Below are 25,498 nucleotides of genomic sequence, written 5' to 3'. Positions count from 1 at the left end.
CTCTTTCTTTTAATGAACTGAATCTAAAATAACTTCCAAAGCATGAGGCCTAACATGCAGGGTGAAATGAGCATAAGGCAATGATGTGAACTAAAGAAATTATCTGATTTTTTTTTTCACCATTCAGTTAAAGGACGTTACTTTCCATTTATGATGTTATGTGATTCAAGCAAAGAAGTGGTTGAACTCAATCTGTAGATCTTGAGCAGAGGATTACTGGGTGTCACCAATATGTTTTTATGTATTGTTCTTTCTGACTGTAGTTCTGAGTGGCCCCAGAAAGGACCCCTGTGTATAATAACCTGGACATACATTGACACCGGTTATCAGCCAGTGCCAAGAGTTGCCATGCACCGAGGTCATCACTTACCTCACAGTGTTGGTGGTATTACAAGGGCAGTACTTGTCACAGATGAGGCCGTAAAGGCCCGAAGGACAGAATCTCTCTTGACAATTAGGGCCTTTAAAGCCTGTTTCACACAGACAAGCTCCATTGATGTGGTGACACTTCGCACCGTTCTGACACTCACACCTTTGGTTGCACTGTGGACCATAGGTGCCCACAGGACAGTCTTCTTGACATCTGAAGGAAAGTTACACAGAAATGACACTAAAATGCTGCACAGGGAGAGGATAAAAAATTATCAATAGTAACCTGCAAAATAAATAATTTAACCCAGTTCCAAGCAAAAAAATGTAAAATTAAGCACTTCAGTGGCTATTTCATGTTTAAGTAAAACTCTAGCTTTAATAACCACATATATTATTAACTGCAAAATATGGCTATGTGCTTTAAAAGACCTAGACTAGCATGGTCAATTTTCTTCAAGTACTTTTCACAAAATCCCTAAAAGTAGAGCCTGCTGCGAACACCTCTGTGTCTCTGCAGGGGCTCGATGAGACTTGGCAGTTATCATCATGCAGGAAAATTAAAATTATTTAAGAATTTTGCCAATATGAAGTACTGAACCAGAACAGAAAATAGATTTTTGTCCTCTTTTCACATCTCTTTACAGTATTAGTAGGTTATCGGTCTCAGGAGTTGAACAAAGCTGTTGCAAATAGTTCAATTACATAAGAAAATGTTCAAGCCATGCTTCATGTTTGAATTTCCTCAGTTTTAGTAATATCAGGGGACAACTGAAATATTACACTCGACAGAAGAGGCTGGGGGGTTTAACACAATCTCAGATTATTCCTGGCAGGTTCATTCACCTGCCACTGACAAAATGAATGAGGGCAATTTTGTAAAATAATAAAGTAAAAGAAAGGTCTTGTAAAGGAGGTGTTTCCATCAAAGAGACAATTGCTTTACTCAAACTAATAAACGCTGGCTGCCCTGGGCCTCTCCAGCAGGCATGGGAAACTAAATTTGTGTATGTTGATGAGGCCTTAATATAAGTCCATTACTTATAATTAATGAGCAGAACCCAAACAGCATAAAGCTCATGGTGAGATCAATGGACTGGCTGGGAGGAGTGAATGTGGATGAGGCCTCCAGACATGAAACCTTTCTGGCCAGGATGCAGTACAAGATTAATTAGGCATAAACACCCCTATTAAAAGCTTCCAGTGCACCTTCAGATGGAGTAATGGATGTTAATAAATGCTCATTTCTCCTGAGAGAGAGATTTTATAGCATTACCTTTATCTTTTAAAACAGAAGCCGGATTTATGCCTCATTTGAAAATTAGCAATGGGAATAGGTCAATGAGTGTCTGTTTAAACTCATCGTTTTGTATCAGATCAAAATATTAATAAAACATGCCATTGTCTGATCTATGGTTTAAAGCATAAGTGAGAAAGTTTGCGCTGAGTAATTCCCAGAATGACAAATGAATGATGTGTTTAGGCATCAGCTGTTTACCTGCGTCCACTGAATCCAGCTGTACATTGGCACTTTCCAGTGACATAGTCGCACAGGCCACCATTGCGACAGGAACAGTCTTTGCTGCAGTTGATGCCGTATTTGCCCAGAGGGCAGGGCTGAGCGCACACCGAACCCTTTAAAGGACAAGACTATATAAATACTCTGAACACAAATGTTAATGTCTGAGCCTAAATGGTCAAAGTCTGTAGATATGTATGCAACTACTGTCAAATACAAATACAATCTCACTGACGGTTTGGCACCCATGGTACATATCAAATTTAAATATAGCATGATCTGGCAAAGAGGTATTACATGACCATAAAACAATAATAAAAACACACATTTTTGTGTTTACAACAACATTTGCAACATTTATTTTAGGCTTTACTAAGACTGTAGTAATTGTAGCACAAGGATGTTTTAAAAGCAGTTATTTTTTATTATGGGATTTTTTTCTACACTGGAAAAATTTAATTTCCTACAATAAAAGAAGAAAGATAATTATGAAGGGTTGTGTAAAAGATTATCATCCAACATAACTGAAAAAAGGCAAAGAAAAATGTTTTTTTTTCTTTCTTTTATGAAGAAACACAAAGGTAGTCATAAACATAAGCCCAATGACATTCAATCATTTTCTTCACTGAGGCATTTTCTCTTTTATTACAGTTTGCTCTTTTTGTGACCTACCGTCCAACCAGCAGGGCAGGAACAGTCTCCGGTAATGTGGTGACATGTTCCTCCATTTTGACAGGGGCAGCGCTGCTCACACTGCGGTCCATGGCTGCCGGAGGGGCACCGCTCCCCGCAGCTGCCACCACACATGTCAGGCATCAAGTCCCGTAATGTACGGCAATATTTTGCCTCAGAAAGCAGCAAAGTAGCAGGTGTGTTTTTGGTACTCACAAAGCTCCTGTGTATCCTGAAGCACAAATGCACTCTCCTGTTTCATGGTCACACGTAGCACCATTGAGACACTGGCAGGGCAGCAGACACCCCTTGCCATAGTAACCATTCTCACACAAGTCCTCGCAACGCCACCCCTGGTACCCATCCGTGCACACACAAGCCCCTGTTATAGGGTTACACTTAGCCCCATTTCGGCATTGGCACCGATTACTGCAGTGAGGTCCCCAGAAGTCACTCTCACAGCCTGCGGGCACATAAATAAAAGGGATTAAAAAGGTCAGAACATCAAAATAATAATAATAAAAAAGTTACTCTATTTGTTCTTGAAATCACAATGGTCATTTAAAAAAAAGAAAAGTAGTTAAATTATTCATTAATATTCTCCTTAAAACATTAAATAGCTCATTATAAATAATAAATGTCAAAAAATTAATCTACTCAACCAGAGTTTTTATTTCAAGTTCAACTTCTGTAATTATATTCTAATAAAAACAAGTGTGAAAAGCCTGGTTTTTATATAAAAGCATAAGATCTGAGATATTGGTCAAGGAATTATTTTGCATGAATTGAAGTAAAAATTTTATCTGTGTATTTTTTAAGAGGCAAATTTGGATTTTTGGAGCCACACCAGCTTCCCTCAAGGCACACAATGAGTAACTGAGCATCTGTGGGCATGAAGTCAGCAGACACACAGTTCAGCTTAGTGAGGACTTTAATTTGTATTTTAGGCCTCTGTGTTTCACCTCATTTAAACTTGACTAGACTGCCTTTTGCTTTGCTTTGTATGCAATTAATTGAAGTCTCAAACTTCAATCTTTAAAACTATAACACTACACTGAAGTTTCTATTGCAGTCCATTGTTTTCTGTACTTTTATGTAAGAGTGGCAGAAAGAGCAAAGACAACCAGAGAAGCAACAGTTTGAAAAGCTTCTCTCCGACCATTCAGTCAGTAAGTTGCCAAAAGAACAATTATTAATTGACATTAATTAAGAAACTGTCAGCTAGTATGCTTAAAAAAATCAAGTTCTACTGAGGAGGAAATAGTCTCTCTTAACTCTCTTATAATCAAAATTACATACAAGCAATCTGGATTTAATTTATTGTCATATCTGCTAAATTATCACAAAAATGTCCAGAGACAACTTGCCAAATCCTATGTGTGCTGACTGTATTATGAAAAGAAAAATGACTTCAAGGTAAGGTATGAAACAAACCAAGAAATTTTAAACGCAGTAAATATTGATAGAAACACACACAGAATTGGACTGTTGATTGAAACCGAACCGGTTTGTGAATCGTCAACTCATCATATAGAAACACTAGATCACTGTAACAAAGATACTCTTTGGTCTGGATGTAATGTGCAAGGATAAGTTAGTTAAATATTTACTAATAAAATCCAAATAAGCAGAGCTATGAAAAAACTTTATTAAAAACCATTGCGTCCATGACAACTGTGATATTTGTTGTCATGGACAACCCTTGCAATTCATCCTGACTGCAAGGGAGTGAAAGAGAGCAAAAGGTTTGGCAGAAAAAATGCACTGTAGAACCTATTACATGTGTCTAGTAGAAACGGTGGTCCTCTTAGAAATCTTAGAAGTTGTGAAATGTTCCATATTTTTTAAATGTTCCATGCTAACAGCTAATATAAGATGCTGGACAATTTAAAATGTAAGTTTCCTAATCATTTGTCTCAGTTTAAAATAGTCAGAAAACCCTATTTTACAGAGACAGTTTTCAGACACTGCATACCTTCACATCTGCTCCCAATATAAATAAATAATAACTAGCATATGTTCAATGCTATGTTTTTATCTTATTACAACAAGCTTCCTACAGAATTATAGTTCTCGCAAAGTGACTGAAATTGGACAAAATGTGTCCAATTCCTACTGTCTATCTGTCCAGGGTGTGTCCTGCCTCTTACCCAATGACTGTTGGAGATTGGCACTATCCCCCAGTAACCATGCAAGGACAAGACAATTGATGGAAGACCCATTCCACTCAAAGCGTTTCAAAAAACAGAAATCAGCAATATTGTGACCAGTGCATCCCTGCTTACTGACCGACAGCGCGGAAAGGTTTAGCCAGAATTGACACCTAGATGAGGCCACAGTCGAGTATATGGTCCATGACAACTATGCAAAGTGTTTGGAAGTGTAAGCACCAGTAAACAGCAAAAATTGTCCATCTGCCTGTAAAACGATTAAGCTATAATAAGGCGTTATCTAGAGCTCACTGACATTGCCTAATAGTACATGAGGGAATGATGTAAAACAAACTCATTCCACCGGGAATTGGTCTGTTTACAAAACTCAATAAAATCTATAACTGCAAGTAAACTGCTAATTTTCAAGGTTAAATGAGCAACGGCCTCCTTAGTGATGAACCATCTGAGATGGGTTTGAGGACAGTTCTCGCTCCCACCAGGGTAATTGCTCTTTTGAGAAGCTCTATAATTTACGTGATTGTTCTGGCTTTATGTCTCTCCATCAGTAGCCGCATTACCAGAGCTGTATTGCTTCACATACGTAGAAGCCCAGCTTGAGATCCTAACCAGCACAACAGAGAGAGGCAAATACTCAATCATCGATTCCCACATCATTGCAGCCTCAGTTGTAAATGTAAAGACACTTCTCCCCTCTCCTCGTATGCTCGCTTTGCCAAAGCTGTGATCAGTCAGAGTAGGAGCCTAATGAAGCCTCTTTCATGGAAGGCACTGAAGCTTGTTTTTTCCAGGTACACAGCAGGATGATGATCAACTCTTCCCTGATGCGGACAGGTCCGCTCCGATGGGGGTCTCTAAACACTGGACAAGTGCAGTATTACTTCAGCCTGCTGGGCAGACTAGAGGCCGCATTACAAGGCTCACACTGATTTTGATCTAATCTGCTCCTGGCCTGCATTTTGCCATGAATGACCTCCCTGAAGGCTGAGCTGCTGCCACGCAAACGATCCTGGCACATTAAATCTGAGGTGTGTTCGGGCAGTTGTGGTAATGGATGAGCAACTCAGCTGCAACTCTGTTTAGCGGTCTATAAGCACTCATTAGTGTTCCCTAAGCACATCAGAAAAATAGGCAGGCCACATAACTAGAGGCATCATAACTAATGTTTTCAACCCAAATCTGAATCACAATAACAGTGAGGGGCATTTTGTACTCCTGCATATACAGTGCCTTGCAAAAGTAGATTCTCTATATTTTGTCTCTTTATTTCAAAAGAGACAATCTGTGGACGGGGCAGCTGTTAGTGGTGGCTTTACGAATTTGGCCTGTAGTGTCAAAAGTAAAAAGCAAGAGTAACAAGAACAATGTTTTTTTTTTTTGTTTGTTTGTTTGTTTTTTAAAGAAAATTATTTACTGTGTAGTGTTTGCAGTTTGACACTAGCCATGTGGGGGACAAACCAAATGTAAAAATTAAAACTGAGCTAATTGGCCTGTTTACAAAATTATACTTGTAGCAGAAAACTAACATTGCTCATAAAACACCAGCACCATGCTGTGGGGCTGATTTTCTTTAGTAGAGAGAAGGAAACAGGTCAAAGTTGGTGGGAAGAACAGTGGAGCTCTATCTATGGGGCAATCCTGCAAGAAACCTGATAGCAAACAACTTTAAACAGTAATGGAGGTCCTAACACAGATGTTTACATGCAAAATGATTACTGACTCTTTGAACAATGAGGAAAATCCCATTGTTGGGCAGAGCTATGGAGACCTCTGATAGGTTAACTGACATATAGATGTATTTTAATGTCGCAGCTGAAAGAGACTGCTTTTTGGTTTGACGTGATTGGAAAGTCAAAAGAAATCAGCCAAGATATCAAGAAAAGATTTGTGAAGCTGCATCATCTATGAGAACAATTTCTAGATCACGTGTTGTATTAAACTGCTCCAAAAATATATGCAAGTAGTAATTTCACAGTAGAAGCTTCAAAAAAATACTTTAATGCCACAATTTATTTCCATATAACCTATTGCTTGATGAGCAGGTCCCAGGTGAGCAGGATCACATTACAGCCAATAGAAAGATTTTATAAGTAGGCTTTCAAAACTGGATAATAAAAATCTAACTCATATTATCATTGTAAAATATTAAGTAAGTAGAAATTTCTGAGTTGAGATAATATTATCACCTATTCAGATATTACACTTACATACAAAGTGCTTCATTGAGTGGGCCCACCACCTTTAAACTATTCTCAATTACAGTCAAATATAACCACAAGACCAGCTAGTAGAGGGGATTGCAAAATATCTGAAAATCTTTTTTGGTCATTCATGTTTTAAAAGCCCTTCGCTGTCATGAGGACACCCGTGGATAATACGCTGACTAACATTTCGGGTGACAGTTTAGGTGTTAAATTAATATATCTGAATTAACAAATGCCTTATGTTTGTTTTGATGGGTGTGAAATGCTACTTATAAATGCCAACTTGTTCTACTATAAACCATTTCTTATAATTGATATGTTACATGTGTATCAATTGTCTTTTAATTTATCATTAACCTGCTGGTGGACAGATAAAAACTAACCATCGTGGCCCTTGAAACCGGCAAATTTACATGGTTGTCTTAATGTACTCATGATGATTAATATGCATTGTCCCTTATAGAATAAACTGAAATTCAAATAAAGAAATGTTGGGAACAGCTCTGGAGACAAATTTTGTTTTTAAGAAATGAATGTATTCTGGTCCAAAATGTGGATGCTTGTGCCATTCTAAATGTTGAAGTATTGGGGTGGCAGTATCATGTTGTGGGGTTGTTTTGTTGCATTTGGAATTGGTACTCTTCAGAAAATAGATGGTATAGTGAGAAAAGAATTATGCTTCTGTGAAATATACAGTCTGAAAAAGTGAAATATACAGTAGCTACAAAATAAGCACAAGAAATATATGACGCTGTACAAATGAAATATAGAGTGCTGTATAAAAGTGCAAGAAATATGCTGTGCCTTGCCAAAGCAACGTCTATAGACATCAGCCAAGAAATTGGATGCAGATTGGTTATCCAAATGGTCAATAACCCTGAGCAAACAGCCAAAGTGGTTATAAATAATGCATTTTTTAATTATGCATTTTATTCATTAGTGTCTTTAGACACCAAAGGACACTACAAGAAAAAAAAAACACAAATCAAGAATTTGATAAAAAATAAACACAGATGTAGAAAAAGAAAAAACAATGACATTTACAAATGAGATTAGAATAAAAACACTAACTTTAACAGGTCTTGAGTTGCATTTTGAAAGAATAGACTCAATATCACAGATATCTGGGAGGTAGAGAGTTCCTTAGTTGGGGAGCAGAGTGAGAAAAGGTTCTGCTCTCTCATGGTGCTGAGATGGACAGAGGGAACAGGGCGGTAGATAGAAGAGGAAGAACAGAGAGATCATGAACACCTGAATCTGTGAGGATTTGAGTTTTTCTCTGTGTTGATTTGAGTTCTCTGTGTATTTATTTTGAGTTTTCTGTGTTTCAGAGTCTCTGTGTTGTCCTGTCCTCCCGTTGATTATTCCCAGGTGTTTCTTGTTCCCTGATTACCTCCTGTGTATTGAATGTCACCTGTGTCTCTGCGTCTTTTTCGGGTCCTTGTCTAAGCAGTCGTTTGTTGTCGTCCTGTGGAAGCTCTCTATGTGTTCTTGTCCATTTGTGTAGCCAGTACGGAGCCCTTGATTTCCGCTCAACTGTGCTGCCAGATTTTTGGACTTTTGAAATTTATTTTGAGCCTATTCTCGTCATTAAACTTCCATCATACATCTCATCTGGGTCTGCTGCGTTTCCCTCACCGCTTCCACCACAACATTTCATGACAGAATCAGCCGGTGTAGAGTGAGATCTAAAGGATTGGAGTTGGATGAAATGAGAATGGCCAGAAATATATGAATGAAAATATGAGTAAAGTGGCTTAAGGACAACAACGTCAATGTTTTAGCTCCTAATATTTTTCAGACCTAGTGTAGTTTCAGACCTATTTGTCCTCCTATTCTTTTCAGAAAAGGACATATTTACTGAGCTAAAGCTATTTTACAAAGGAAAATGGGCATATCAGTGCCCGTAAGTGCAAAACTGGTAGAGACACCCAAAGACTTGAAGCTATAATCAGCTAAATGTGGCTTACTACTTAAGATTGGTAAGTTCAAATTCAAAAAAAGAGTCTTCAACTTCACAGAAATGCACAACTTTGTGGTGGTCTATTACACAACCCTACCACCACCAAAACAGACAAAACAAAAAAGACAATAAAGTTTGTGAAAAGATTCATGAGGGATGCATGCTTTCATAGGGAACTGCATAGAACAAAAGTCTTGATTTTTAATCCTTTGAAGCCTAAACAACATTACCAGTTTGAGCCTTAAACCTTCTTTAGTTTACAGCTAACGGCCTAAGCACACTCCCAGCAAAACCCATTATCTCACTGCCGCTCAACTAAGCAAAGGTTCTCCAACTTTAGCTGGCAGTCTCTCTCTTCCCAGCTCTGACAGCATTTAACTGTGATTAAGGAGTCAGAGTTCATGATGAGCTGCAGGCAGAAACGCAGAGAGAGAAAGCAAAGGGAGGAAACATCTAGCATAAAGGCTTCGCTTTCTAGAGGGTACACCTAAATTGTGTACAGTGATGGGGACCCCTGTGGGTTTGAGGTGTGTGGGCAGGAAATCCCACTCATGTCTGAATCCCGAGAAGTTGCAATCCATCCCATTAAGTGGTCTGACCTGGGTCAGTGTACCTCACTAGAGAAAACACACACCTTACAACCTGGACTATTGGTGTTGATAACAGTCAAAACGTAGATAACCTCGCACACAGAGAAAAAGGTCCAATCCCAAGAAGGAGGGCCAAAATCCCCTCGGGTGTAACAAAACAGATCATGATGAGGGCTACAGGCAGGTTGAAACTTCCAAAGAACCGGCTGAGAGAGCCATCATGGTGGTAGCTGAGCTTTGAAGTGTACTCAAGTGTCTGCATAATCAGTGGCTGGCTGCAACAGGATTAAAACCACAGAGCTTTCAGCAGCTGACTTCCTGAACTTGGCTTCTATGTTCACCGCAGTTCTCCATAAGTCTCCACTGCAGAGAGCTGCCATAATCTTTGCAAGGCTAAACTGAAAATTTGTATGCAAGTCAATCTCTTTAAACAGAGAACTTTTCTCCCCATGCTGAGTTTTGTGCTCCAATTTATACAGCTGAATTCAAGACAAAAGAAAACTTCAATTACAACCCAATCACATTTAGTATAAATGCTGGTCACTTGAGGTTGCTGGTAGTGACAGCTGCTTGCTACTTTCACATCTCTAACAGGGAAAAGAAAATCGACATTACTGGAGCAGAAAAATTTGGCATACAGCCCAACATCACTCCCTGTGGCCTGAGTCACTGTCACATAACGCAGTCTGCAGACATTTGAGAGATGACTTAACGAAAGAGAAGACAGAATGCCTGAGAACCCATTCCTCCACACTTACTTTAGTAGAGCTCATAGCACAGAAAAGTAGAATGTCTCGCTGTCTTGATTAAATTCCTTCATTTCCCTATGAGAAGAATCCAACCGTAAGTTCCAGTTCTGTAAGTACAAACTGATTTGCACTTTGCACCTCTAATTTCTATTTTTTTCTCCTTTTCCTGTTATATACAGTCATTTTGAAATCAAGCGTCATGACGGGACATCGTGCCAACAAATTTCAAGATGAAATTGTATAGTACACAGAAACACTTCATTTGGGCACCTATTTTTAATATGGCAGCTGGTCAGAGGAGAGGGGAAGATTAATGACTAAATAGAGTGGAATCTCAGAAAGAAAAAAAAATAACAAAAAGCCTTTAGAGGCTGTAAAAGCCTTGAAACTTGGGGAGAGATTCACCTTCCAGAAGGATGATGATACATTTGCAATCTTGTAAAATAAAATGGCTAAGAATTTTATATTAATAAGGAGTTTTGTATTTTTTGAATTTGTAAAAAAAATTACCCAAGTAAATTTTTTTGGTATGGTCTCTTTAAACATCCAAAACAAAATATTACATTCTGCACTCTAGTTCCCTGGCTTGTGTTTGAGTTTCAACTTGCAACACAATTTAGAATTTGACGTTTTTTGGTCACATGACTTGGAATCAATAGAAGAAAAAGCCATACATCTACATAAAATATCATTATAAAAATGAACAATCAATGAAAATCTAATGAAATCAGGTGTGTCTCATTAGTCTAATGTAGTAAAACAATTCAGCACTGATTATGCTTTTTGATCAGCTGGAATTGTGGACCCCACATGAACTAATACATCTTGTAGCAACTGCATGGAGTCTCACCAAACAACATTTAACTTTTGCGATTGGCAATTGAAAACACAAATTTTCTGGTGATTTTTTCCTACTACACATAAATTTTTATGGCTAGACACGGTACCAACAAATCACTACCTAAGAGAGCATTATAAAGACACATGTTTCCTTTTGACACTGTTCTTTTTTTTTTATTAAAAGCTTTTTCTTAAACAGAACTGAAACAATTTTCCTGCAATTTAACTGACACAAAACTACCCACTGCTCTGTTTTTCTAACACTGGAGTTATTCAATAAAAGACTGACTCACATTAAGCTATTCATACCACCTTCCTGACTCAATGATGCAGAGAAAGAGAGTGAAAAGCAGACAGGTCTTATTCAGGGTCTAGAGAGAAGGAGATGATTGTTGTGTAAAGTGAGGAGTTTGCACTTAGTGATAGATGTCTCCCAGTATTGTTAAATTCTGAGGCTGTAAAAGCTGCCAATAAGTGAGGAGAAAAGCCACCGTCCCCTTTTTGTTCTGCTGACGTCTGAAAAACAGTTATTTATTAGTCCTCAGAACAGCAAGTTAAAACTTAAAGATGCATTCACAATAGTTTGACAAACAGGATTCTAAACATGCTGTGGAAAAAAAAGCCCCGCTGCCAATAGTCATGTGGGTCATTCTGGTGAAATGGAATAACAACCTGCTACAGCGTCTGTTGTTGGGCGTGTCTTCTGTCCTGCCCTAATTCATCTTAGCCGACCAAGGCTCTGTGTGTTCATATTTCCCCGGGGGGAGAAGAGCAGAGCATCAAGCTAACAAAACAACACAGCAACACTATGTTCACTTAGCTTCTTTTCCATGTGCTCACTCTTTACACCACCATGCAGATGGCTGAAAACTAACAGCATTTGACGGCTGCTTATTTGGAGACTCAAAACTAATGAGAGACCAATGTAATCCTTTTAGAACTATGCATTACTGATTAAAAGCTCCTGCTCAGTGGTTTATCCAGACAAGGATCTGATAATTTGTCTGTGTTCTACTAAGGATGTTAGCTTGAATCAATAAAAGTGCAGCAGGTGCCAGCTAGATCCCTCTACAGGACAGCCCTAACAGGGTTAACAGCTCCAGTGGTTGATCAAGACATACAGAGCCTGGGTCATCTTGTGCAGCATTCCAAACAAGCACTTAAAATTGAACATACTTAAAAGGGCGTCCCTCGCTTTTTTAATAAAGTTAGTCGCGCTGAGCAGGAATGCCGGCAGGCTGGAAAAAAGATTCTTTGCCTCAGAGCGGTATAAACCAGTCAGTTGTTCAAGAGAACCTCACACGGCTCATGAAATTCTCTGGATCAGCAAATTGTTACACAGCCCACTGCTCCTTCCAATTAATTATTTACCCTTCACCCTGTCCTGCGGAAAACAAAACCCTTGCTCTGTGTGCCACAAGACAAAAGCAATAAAAAGGAATCAGAGCTGTGGTGGGAGCTCATATACCCAAACATGCATAGGTGATCCAAGAACAAGCATAACAATATGCATCTCAAACTTAAGTAAAAACAGTCATTGTGATTGGAAGTGCACTGAGAAATCTGATCAGCTTACTGTATAGAGTGTACACTTTTTATTGTGGATAATGTTAAAGAAAACTCTGTTAGCTAATTTCAGTTGTGTAACAAAAGGTTTGTTTTGGCTACAAATAACAATCAATAAGTGTCAAAGGTGGTTAGTTTCCTTTTTACTTGACCTTTCATATATACATGGTAAATGTCATTGAAAAACCTAATTCTTATTTTCAAGAGCGACCCGGTCCAACATTGTATAAAATCAAAAAAGTTTTATACAAAGTGCATACAGTTCCAAAATGTATCAGATAATTAATTACAAAACTATGGTTAAGAAACAAGCCTAATGTAGTAGCCCATTGCTGTTTTCTCAATATTTTTGAAAAATTATATATATATATTTTTTTTTTTTCTGCTTGGCATTGTGAACTTGTTCTTAATTAATTTCCTAAAAATAAGGTTTGTGTGAGGATTTTTTTGAGAAGATAGTTTCTTAGTACTACGTATTCACACTTAGCTGTAATATCACAAAATTGGTATTTTATTTTGGAGACATCAAAATTAAACCACAATTGGCCTTTTTGTTTTAGCAATTATTCAACCAATATTGTCGTTGTAGCTAAAATTTTCTTTGATATCTGGTGGGCACGTTTAGGGTGCTATGGTATATAAATATATAAAATGTGGACAGGAAACACTCAATTTATACAACGTTGTGATGACGTCATTACGCCATCATGTGACTTCCTCCTGGCATGCTTTGATGTGAAAATATCTTTGCTTGAATATCTGAACCAGGAAAATGTTTGACACTGAAAATTAGGAGCTAGGATGCCTATGACAACTGAGGCAGGAACACCGACTGTGCACCCATGATGAACTGCGCCAGTTTGTGCAGAGACCAAAAAGTAAATTACGTCGAATGTGCGTATAGGCCTGTCGCGATAAATGATAAATCAATTAATCCCAAGATAAATTTAAGCTATCGACGTCATTTTAATTATCGGCTTTTTCATCTCTTCCGGCCTTTTTCTCTTTCTGTTGATGACACTGAATGAAAAAAGGCTTAACTCCGGTGCTCTCTACTGACCCTCCCTTCCTCATATACTTAGTGTAATGTCCAGCGCACACTACATGATCTTAGAGTTGTCGGCCGATTGTTGGCCCATTTTCAAAACGTGAAACCACACATTAGCCGACAGAAATCCTAGGTATTAACGGTTCGATCGGGTTTGATCGTGCCTTGTGGTGTCCAACAATGGGCACAAAATAATGGCTACAAGTCCAGTTAACTCATTTTAAAACCAGGTATTAATTAATGCTTTACTACAATCTACCTGCAACACATGTGGTTCTAGTGACAGCGTAACGTCCTGACTGAATGAAAATCATTATAAACTATTTATGTCTAACGAAGAACAGCTGAAAAGTTACAGGGTTCATCAACTGCTTAGCAATTTTGCTCCAAATTCTCCCCTCGTTATTTTAATATTCTTTGCACGAAATGTTTTATAAACATTAATTTTGTTGCCACATATCATCTCCAATGTCCGCTGGACTTCGGGTTGCGCCTGTCAGCTGTTTGGGATTCCCCTCTGTAACCCGCGCTTTCTTATTGGCTACCTGTCACATTCAACAGGCTGCGTTAACACTCCCAGTCGAGGAAAACCCCTGATTTAGATCGGAGTGGCAACAACGATCTATTGCAACGCACCACACACTACAGGATGATCGTAGTGTGAACTATTGCATCAGGTAGTCGATGTGCCCATCTACTCTGTTTAAATCTAATGATTACTGAAGGGCAATATACGAACTTCATAATCTGCACTCTTTTGGTTGAATGCAGTATTTATTTCCACTTTGGTGTTTTTATTCAAGTACATTTTTGTTAGTGGAGACTGAGAACCCATTTTATTTTTATTTTTGGTTATTTTGTTAATTTTATCAGTTCCAGTGTTAAGTGTTCTTTTGAAAATAAAGTGTATCTACCTTTGGCAGGAAATTGCATGCATTATTACATCATTTCCATTAAATCAGTGTAAAAAGGTCTTCAAACAATATTATCGTTTATCGCAAAAACTTTTTGAGACAATTAATCACTCAGCAAAATTTGTTATCGTGACAGGCCTATGTGCATATGTTTTTATTGCAGGTGTGTGTATGCATGTGTGTTATATGTTGGCACAGACTTTACTATAGGACTGCGTCGCAGCTCGTGAAGGTCCCTCCATCACAAAAACCGCTCTCCAATTTAGGACGTTAGCTAAAGGATGCATTTTTTGTTCATTTTTCACTCTAACAGATTTGTTTGTTGCAATGTTTTTCTGTTTTGGGGAAACTGGAACCCAACGGTGATTGCATGTAGTTTCTTTGAAAATCCCAACTCGCAAAATGTTTGTGTGTGCTCAGCAGAGAGCAAAGCTTTATTTCTCTGGTTTATAAGTATCTACTGAGGACACACTTTCATAAATTTTTGATTAAATAAAGGTGGGAATTCAGAATAACATTGAGTGAAACAAAGACAAATATGAACTCAAGATGAGATTGTGTGTCCCAATCCTAAGAGCTTCAGGTGTGTTTTCCATCATCAGTAAAATCAAATGGAGATTTTTTACATTTTTTTTTTTTTTACTAGACTTAATTTGCAGAAGCGGTCCTAAAAAAGAGAAAGTTTCAGCTGTTAAATGTATATACATGGTAGCAATTAGTGCAACTTTTTATGACTTATGTGGTTACATCTGTGGTTATTCTGCAGCACAGACACAATCCGACTCTATTTACTAACACCTCTATATGAAAATAGATTGATTTTGAGTCTGTAACTGCTAAAATTAGGCTAATGTTTCAGAGGTTTTCAGCTTTTTTATTTTATTTTTTTCAAATTTATCCAACCTTAGATAGCTATGCCCAGTGTTGAGCCATAGAGATAACTCTATGGCTCAACATGTGGTTACATCTGTGGTTACATCTGTGGTTATTCTGCAGCACAGACACAATCCGACTCTATTTACTAACACCTCTATATGAAAATAGATTGATTTTGAGTCTGTAACTGCTAAAATTAGGCTAATGTTTCAGAGGTTTTCAGCTTTTTTATTTTATTTTTTTCAAATTTATCCAACCTTAGATAGCTATGCCCAGTGTTGAGCCATAGAGATAATAGTAGGCTACAAAAGCAGGTTGTGATGGTGCACTCTCAAACCACAAAAATCATCAGCACAGCATGCTGAGCTATACAAACAACATAATAGCCTGCAGCTGTAAGGGCAAACCCTGCTGTGTTGCACATTTAGTGTCACAACAGGGAAGCTTTAAATGCAATGAGTCTCACAAAACTGACCATTATGCACAAATTACAAACACTTATCACTTACACAGGTATGCACTGATTATTGTTATATAATAACATAGTAGTTGTATTTGGTCCCTAACAATTTTACACTTAATTTTTTTTTGTCACTCCCACATAATTAGAAGTAAGGCGTTCAAAAAAAAGGAAAATGCAGAGGTTCAAATAATTACTGTCTGATTTAAATAGTAATTTATTTTTCAGAGGAAAGAAAAAACTGCTTCACAGATGTTCACTGATGCTCTGTGTGGCATCAGAACATTTAACAAAATTCTGATAGATGACAAATATTTTTTTCTAAAATACATTTTAATTCATTAATTTAGTCAAATAACCCATTGATCAATGATAAAAATCTGTTACAAATTTAAAAGCAAGTAGTTTGTTATGTTGCATAGACATGTGACCCGTTAAGGTGCTTACAAATATTACAGAATTGTGCCAATAAATAAACATGTTTATTTAGAAAATGATTCTCAATGAAAGCGTTGATGTAGATGTAAAGAATTAAGGTACTTTTACCTGAAATGACAACAAGGAATCAAGATAATAAACACAATATTCTCTACCTATAGTTGTATTTGACTTAAATGATAAATTTCCCCCTGGGGTCAACAAACATTACAAACCATAAGTTATTATGACATAGATACAAGTACATTCGTCTTAAGATGTAAAATAAACTTTATTCTTGAAGAAAAAAAAATTTAGTTTATTGTAAATTAACCATATTTTGTATGTTATTACCATTAGAAGAGAGTTTACAAGGGAACAAGATATTTCCTTGAGTAACCACTTGGTCCTTGAGCTCTTTGGTTTGGTTGGAATGTAAAAAAATGCTTCCTTTAGCAGCACGAAATGCCCAACAACTGACCTTGAACAAACTTACAAAGACATGAACACTTCAATACTCAACCTTATTTTCCTCTTTTGTAAAAACACTGCCTGTATACATACAAAGAAAGGAAATATATTTTTGGTGTTTTGATGTTGTTCTAATTCAAAATTATAGATAGCCTATTCTAAAAGCTATGTATATTCTATATTCTGTCTTTATTGGGAACAAAGTAGAATCAAAGTCAAAATTCTTGCTTGCTATGTATTATGTGCACAAACCTAACAGATAAAGTTGATTCAGATTCAGACTCTATTCTGAGACAGCTGTAAATTGCTTTTTTTGATAGAATTTAGATTTTTATCTATGTTATGGAATACTGCTCGTTTAAAAAGATAAACAAAAAGATTTTTGGCTTTTTTTAAAAATTGTATAATCTAGACCCAGCTATCTGTGTATCGGTAGTTGTTTTTTTGTTTGTTTGTTTTTACCCCTCCAGGAGGTCTTCTGTGGGCTCTAGTGTCCCTTATATCAGTGGTCCCCAAGGTCCGTGGACAAATTGGTACCGGGCCGCGCAAGAAATAATTAAGTATGTCCGTTCTATGTATTGAGTCTGGAGGAGCTTTTATTTTGAAAATCCTAAACCGGATGCTGTCGGTTACGTCTTGCATGCCAACATGCAGCAGAATGTGTAAGAAATCACAACACGTAATGGGAGGAAACCAGATGCAATTACAATTGCTCAGTTACACATTACTTTGAATCTGAGAATACCATTTTTAACTGTATAGTATTTGTTATTGTGTTGTAAACTTTTCTATATTCTTTATTTCTTATTTTTGGTGTCATATTATTTAGGGTTTGTTTTTTTTACCTTTTTGTGAATTTGTATACTTCCATTGTCCACTGACGGAACATATAGTGTTTCCCCTACCATTGTCCACGCCCCTCTTCCAGTTCGCTCTCCCCAAGATCATGCACGTGCTAACTGCCACTGTTCCTATTCAATTCATTTTATTGGACTCAATGTAATAAGCATTGTCATGAGCTTTTTCTGTCCCTGCATATCACTACTTTCACATTTCTGTAAAAGTTAGGTATATAGTTAACACATTGACTTGTGTTCAAAGGTGCGCTTGCCAGTCATGCTGTTCGTGCCTCTGTGTGTTGGCTTTGTGTGCTGCTGGGGTGCCTGGTCGTGCACCTCAGATTTTTTGTATTTCAGTGCGGATCTTACCCACCACCTTACACTCAACCCAGACGACAAACTTGGAAGGTTCTCTTGCAGAGCAGGCACTCTATGAGGGCTCATTATCGGAGAATACTGCAACAATGTGCAGGTCAAGTGCAAAACCCACATCGCTTGCTAAGCTTGTGCGTGTTTAAGAAAATGTGACTAAACTCAGCCGTTACTCTCCTGCGACAATCAGCAAGAGCAATTTCCCTATTCAAACAAGTAAAGATGCAAAAATACAAAAGAAGCTCAAGATTGTTTTTTTCTAGGACTGTTCTGTTGAATAATTATATATTCAAGGAAGAGCTTTCTCAATAACTGTTAAATATGTTTTATTTGTAATAGTGGTCATTACATTGACCACAGCAATTCTTAAAAGAAAATAGGGGTTTCTGGCCGATCAGCAATCTTTAAAATGCCTGACCTGCTGATTCCAAATTTGGAAGATATCATTTATTTGTGCTAAATATTGCAAAAGTGTTGCTAAGATAGCAACAGCAGGGTGATTGTTGTTAATTATGCACATGCTGACATATAAGATAAGATTGGTTTCTCATGTAAGTTTCAATGAGTAGCTATTTGTTTGTTTGTTAGCAGTCATGCCTTATTTTTTTCATTTAGATTTTATTACAAAGATGGATTAAGGGGTACTCTATATGTTTAAAACTACAGTTTCTTGTCGCCTAAGTTCTGAAAAAGTAAAATAATGACAAGGCCCTGTTTTTATTGTTTCTCAGTACAGTATAGTCAAGCTATTCAGGATTGAAAGTGAGACTTGCAAAAAATAATACTGACCTATGTTGAGAAAGAAAAGGACCTAGCCATTTAAAAATGCTCTAAGAAAGTGAAATTCAGAAAAAATGAAATATATTTGTATTAAAAGTAAAACAAACTATATAAAATAGGGACACATCTCCTGTAAAAAGAATGCTGTAAATCTCTTTGAGAAAAAAAAAAACAAAGCTAAAAAGAGATTTCTGTGATATTTTACAAATAGAATAATCCCCAACAGGAATTTAAACATAACATATTGTCAATGTACTTACTAATTTTTAATTTCTTTCTCCATTTGTTCAGATTCCTACACAGCACTTCTGCTGTGGAAAAAACGATGCTTGAAACGCAGCATTGAGCAACTTGTTTGCTGATATGTCAGTTTGATTATTCTATTAAGCTGTGCATGCAATGAAACTACAGAAGCTGGAGCCAAATCACCAGAACCTATTGACCGACAGTTGCATGAGTAAAATGCAGTGGACGTTGTTGTTATTTCTTGCTTATACCCTTGACATTTCCCTCGGTGTGTTGTGTATGCAAAACAGTGCTTGTCAGTTCTTACAGCAAACCTGGGATTTTGTGTATTTAAGATGTTATAGCAGATGGATACGTCCCTCTATGTAAACACTAAAACATGATTTAGCTTGAAGAAAGCCAATCAGTGGGCCCACTAAATTAATCCCAACAATATAGAAACCCGTATGCACACTGAAACATGAGGATAATTGCTTTTTAATGAACTCACATTATGCAAATGCCCATTATGAAGCCATTAATCTTTGGGAGAGTTTCTACCTGCCTGACCACAACTAATGCCAAAAAACTGATGGATAATACACACAAAACATGATAAAATAGAAGATGCATCTTTTATTTACTTGCTCTTACTTAATAGTAGACTATGAGCTGAATAAAGAAAATTCATTAGTTGTTCAGCGCATGTTCAGAATGTTCCTCTGACTGATTTTAACTAATACATGGTTGGTTTAAAAAGTTTAAATTTGCAAAAAGTATTAAAAAACTGGAGGGTTACTATTGCAAAATATTGCTTCTTCCAAAACAGAATTTTATCACCTTGAAACAAATCAAACCTAAAAAATGTTAATACTTATGGATGCCAATAAGTTTTGAAAAAATTTTTAGACCATCAGTTTTATTCACATTTTTTAAAAAGAAGTCTTTGATCATTTACATGGGCATAACCAAAGATTGATGGTTGTGGAATAGTGTTGTATATAAAATGTGTGTGTGACAAAAAAATCTATAATTTGAGATGTCTGGCAGAAAATATAACTATTATTTTTGATTACAACAACCCTTATTAGGGGGATGTGTCAGCTGACCACAGCTCCTTGATGGGCCACCCTGCTTTTCTTCTGTTTTCAAGAATCAACACCTCTGAGGAAGCAGATATTTGGCTAAAGCCCATTGATCTTCTGTGCCTTCAGCATGACCCATCCAGTGTAGGTTATTGAAGAGAATCAATGGGCATCAATGGTGCACAGCCCCTCAGTGTTCCCAGTATGTCTTTGTCTTCAGTCACACAGCCGGTTTGTCTCGTCGACTTGCCATCTGTAACCCAGCTCAGGGCACAATGTTAGTCATTCCTAACACTATTATTTTGGTGTTACAGTCCCACTGTGACAAGAAAACTCATCGGAATAACAGTGATGAGTTGATTTAAACCACCCCACCACCTCATTCCCTCAGAAAATCTCAGAGAGCCCAACTTGCATACAAACCACCCCTTTAAAAGACGTTTGTGCCTGAGGCCTTATTTGTTACTTCACTTGTTTGCAGGTTTTTCTGTTACTTTCACTAACTTTGGAAGTCCTATCAAAGTACTGCAATTGGTTTTTCATTTGAAGTTTTGTGCTGATTATTTTCAAATATTCAGGCTTATATTAACGAGGGGGAAGGGAGCATGATCTACATTTTAGCACTGGATCCTGTGAAATATTCCAATTTTGCAAAAAAAACTGAAGTAACCCACATATTGCATTATATTCAGGCGGGAAAAAAAGTAGCAGCTCTGGGTGGATAAAACGCTGGTGCAATGTGAAGGGACAGAAACTAGAAAACATCTCTTGCAGCCTTTGATTAACACGGGAAAAACTGTAGATTAAGAGGTTTTGTTTTTCATCATCTCTCCAGGACAATACAGACCACTGGGAGATTTCTCCCCCTGCCAAAAAAAAAAAGATGGGCATGAAGCAGAGAAGAAAAGCGGAAATCCAGGAGTTCTTCTCAAATGAAGTGCTGGCTCCGAGAGCAGAGTTATTATCCCAGTCTCTGAAACTCGCGAGGCACATGAATTATTCTCCCCGATTTTCAAAGTCAAAGTGGAGTAGAAAGTATACAACAGCAACTTAGGGTGGATTGTGGGTGAGCAAGTGGGAGAAAGGCAGAGAGAGATGCTGGGCTTATATTTAAGAGGCAGCTAAGACATGAATCAATTTTAGAAAAGCAGGGTCAGCAGAGGTCATGAATTTGTCATTTCAGTCACACGACATTAACTTTTAAAATATCTAAAATTAGACAGATTTAAACATCGGTCACTTTTGATTAAAGAGGACAAACAAAGGGGGGTGATGGTGGTGGTGGAGGGAATCCTTTAAAAACCTTATTTAAGAGTCAGTGAAAGGACTACTGATATTGATCCACAGACCTTAACCCTCTTTTTGTTCTGTTGTGGAGGGCAATTTTGTCATTCATGCTACCCGATGCCTGCAAACTAAAATGGGAGTGAGACCTAGAATCATAATAGGTGCCCATGTTTAAAGTGTAAGGCTGTAAAAATCACACTGTGTCACGTTTTCATGCAAATCCAATTTCTCAGGGGGTACTCATTGCTTTGAGGACGAAAGTGCCTGAATCAGTATGTCAGCATTTTCTGTCTTTCATCCATCAAAATTCAATTGAAAGGTATTAATGAAGCGCATGCCACAGGACATAATAAACTTGTACAGGTTTGCCATCCTGCTCACATTTAATTTTAAATTAAGTGAAGACACAGACTTTTTTTCTGTTTTTATTTCACCTTTATAATTAATTTGTGATCATGTTCTTCAGGATACAGATTGAATCTTTAAAAATTAATCTCTCTGTCCTCCAACGATTACATTTGCACTAAAACTTCCTTTGGTCCTTATCATCCAGATGCCTTTTTTTGTCAGTGTTTAGATCTTTAGCTATATCTCTGTCTTCCACTTACTATTGGTCAGATATGCAATCATGTCTTTGTGTTTTGTCCTTTTCTTTTTCCTGTGTGGCAAAAGTCACCATTTTAATTGACTTTCATGGCTTTCAATGGCTGTGTTACTCTAATCAGAGATGAGGAGCGTTGTTTATCTCAAGTCCGGTGGAATTAGCTGTGGGCATATGTGTAAATGTTAATGTCGAAAGTACTCTGAGAAATCGAAACTTTGGCTTTTCTAAATAAACTAGTCAAGTCTGCTTACATCAATTCACTAACAAGGCTGGGGTGCACTGTTTCTGAAAATACACTGCGGCAATCTCATTCTACAACAGCTTATTGTAATTATTTGCAGAGGTCTGTGACTTTATAAAATAATTACATGATTTGTTCCATTCCATCATCGTAGAATTAATGCTTTTACTTTACAAACGTGCACACTCTATAAGTTATACCAGTCACAAACTGTGATGACAAAGGGCTGCAGTAAAAGTAAGTAAGGTGAAGAAAACCCGAGTATCTTACTCAAACATCATGCAATATAACCTTCTGAGAGGGTGGCATGACTGCAGGCAAGGCAGAACAAAGTAGAATGCAAACTACAACCCCAAATACCCCAGGGCCTGGAGGCAAATTTGATTAAAAGTTTGTTTTTCTTCACTCTCAACAAACAGAGGAGCTCGTCGATGCGGCACTGACAGTTAATTGGACTTGGCAGGGCCACGAGTTCATTCGTCAGCATTGTGTGGGGCTTGCCTGGGAGGAGCAGGACAATCGATGTCCCTGAGGACGGCTTGTAATCACTGCAACACTCCAATGAAGTCCAGGGTTAAACATCAGGAGATTGCAGGTGCACAAGAGGATCTAAGAAAGACTGCTAATATGCTCCCTTTCCCAAAGCAGACCAAGGACACTGCAACACAACCCCCAAACTGAGGTGGTGATCCTTAACTAAAGGGCACCCTCAGGAGACTGTTTTTTAAAAAAATTATCATAATTTCAAGGTTCAAAGGTATTATTACCTAAGACTTTTAACAAACATAATAGTACATGGGAAGGATTTTAATATCTACGTGGAGAATTTCTTTCCAGCGAGACGGTATTTAATTTGAAATTCACAAAGAAAAACAATATTTTACTGTTCTTGATTTGATTTATAATGACTCTCTCACAATCGTTTATTTTTGTTCAAAGGCAGAAAAGGACATGTGCTTCAAACAAATGAAGCTTAGACAGTAACTTTTGGATGCAGATGATGCTATCAAACCTTCTATGACAGGCTATGGCATATTTAGCTGGAAGTATTAAAAGGACCACTGTATGAACACTGTACTCAGAGATGCAATGCATACTGCACATATACACACACACCACTGCTTCAGAATTTAAAAAGTGCCACTCAGTGATGATTCGCTTCCTAATAACAAAATGCTTTTAGTGTCTCTAATGACAAAGTAGTCCAGCCTATCTTCTTCTAATAACTATTAGACCAATTGGAGCGCTGTTGTATTGTGTACCTTTTCTTGGACTTTCAGCCCAAGATGGTCAGGAAAATATTGATAGAACAAAACCTGATGGTGACATTATGGAAAGGATACATTCACTGTCCAGATATGACAAAGCACCTTAGTTTACACTCTTCATCCAAATAAATATATGATTACATAAATACTTTAAAGAATAAGTGTTAATGAAAACATTACACAAGTCAATATAATTAGTTGCAACCTATCTCAACATGGAGAATTAAAAAACACAGCCACTGTTTAAAATCAGTGGTTTCATGCTTTTAAAACAATAATTTATAAATAAGCTTTTTTCAACAAACTTCATTTTTAGAAAAATTGTTAAGTAAACCCTTGACAGTCGAAGCTAGTAAAGTTGCTATCCACTAAAATAATAGGTTGTTTCAAATTATTAAGCAAATCAAACAAAAATACACAATAAGTCAAAAATACAGCATAAACGTCCACCAACTAAGTTTCAAGTAAATGTGTTAATGATGCAGAATATTGTCACTTCTTCCAATCTTGCTTATTGTAGCACAACTCTCTAACAAGGTTGTGTTAGCTACTTGTCTAGCCTGAAATCTGCTGCTAATACGCTTGCCACTTTTGTTTCTGCTATACTTTTAAATTATAATTACCCCAGTGGGGGTAATGGCAGTGTGTCTCTTATTTTCTAGGCAATCATTTTCCAAAGTTTATGCTTTGGTAACAACAGGAAAACACTGCAACCTGAGGATTTTCTTATGCAAATTTTAGCTATACAACACTCAACCATGGAGTTTTAATGTAATGTGTTTAAATGTTGAACAATTACACTAGGACAAAGATGTGTACCAGAAAGAATGTATAAACTTTACAGTAAAAAAAAACAGTTAGTGTTTTAAACAATTAATTGGATGACATTCTTTCAGGACAGATCCTTGAACATCTGAAGTCTTGTGTTTCAATTTTCAGCTCTTTCGTGTCTCCACATGTCCTGAGGAAAGATACTGAACCATTCTTGTGCTCAACAATTTGTTTTACATTTTCCTTTTCTTTATATTATTTTTACCTCCTTAGGGCAGAACCAGCCAAAAGTCCAAATTTGTGTGTAGTTCTTGAACACTACCCTTAGGAGATTTCAGCGTTGGCTGAAAACCATTGCTATTTCAATGGAAGTAATTGCAGAAATATTGTTAATATCAATAATAATAACCACACCAATAATAATGATAATATTTATAACAATAAACCAACATGATCCTTATTCTCTGATTTAGCTATGCTTGATTTCATTTAAAGAAAACTGAGAATGCATCTTAGGCCAGATATGAACAAATGGTTCTTTTATACAACTTCATTATATATTTTAAACATAAAATAAACCTCATGTCACACTTGACAAGAAAGGTGCTAAATCAGCAGAATATCAATGCAGAATGTGAGCACTGGTAAAGTTGCAAAAAAATAAAATAAATTTTAAAACTCACAAAGGAAAAAGTTAAATTCTAAATAAAAGTAATACCATACAAAAAAAATTAATATCAAATTAAGCCTGACATTTCTGAGAATATAAACAATTTAACTTTACTTGTGTTGAATGTGAGTACCTTCCCATGCCTAATGGTTTGGATAAAGATGTGCAGCATGTCTCGATGTGTATTTGTTTTATGTGCCAGGCTTAGAAAGTTTAAGATTTTAAAAGACAAAAAGTCTAGAGTTTTGGAGTATTTAAAGAGTTGGTTAGATTTTGATATGGAACACAGCCACCATTCATAATTCATGAGCAATCTCGGGTATTGATGATGACACAAACACACAAAATAAATAAAAAACAAACATAAAAAACATCATTTTTTAACTGTGTACCGCTTGCAGAGACAGGATGTCATTGTACTACATTTTTTACATCCAATTTTTAAATCTAATTGAATCAATTCTCAGAACACACACAGCTAATAAATGCAGTTGATATTTGAGTGTGTTATAGAAAACAAATCTGTT

At 37.0% G+C, this 25,498-nt stretch overlaps 1 protein-coding gene across 7 annotated transcripts in view; it reads right to left on the bottom strand.

Annotated features, from left to right (window-relative positions):
- The window catches only part of megf11 (multiple EGF-like-domains 11), a 109,890-nt gene that overhangs the window by 37,683 nt on the left and 46,709 nt on the right, over positions 1–25,498 (bottom strand). For all 7 annotated transcript variants that reach the window (XM_044123718.1, XM_044123719.1, XM_044123723.1 and 4 more), the window contains 4 exons: positions 2,777–3,023; positions 2,561–2,681; positions 1,868–2,004; positions 371–583 (listed from right to left, as the gene is read on the bottom strand). In XM_044123718.1, coding sequence (XP_043979653.1) covers positions 371–583; positions 1,868–2,004; positions 2,561–2,681; positions 2,777–3,023 — 718 coding nt within the window. The remainder of the gene's footprint in view (positions 1–370; positions 584–1,867; positions 2,005–2,560; positions 2,682–2,776; positions 3,024–25,498) is intronic.

This window comes from Gambusia affinis, linkage group LG08 (genome assembly GCF_019740435.1).
Source record: "Gambusia affinis linkage group LG08, SWU_Gaff_1.0, whole genome shotgun sequence".
Classification (NCBI taxonomy): Eukaryota; Metazoa; Chordata; class Actinopteri; order Cyprinodontiformes; family Poeciliidae; genus Gambusia; species Gambusia affinis.
Note: the sequence above shows the minus strand (reverse complement) of the source record. Positions and strands in the feature narration are given on the sequence as shown.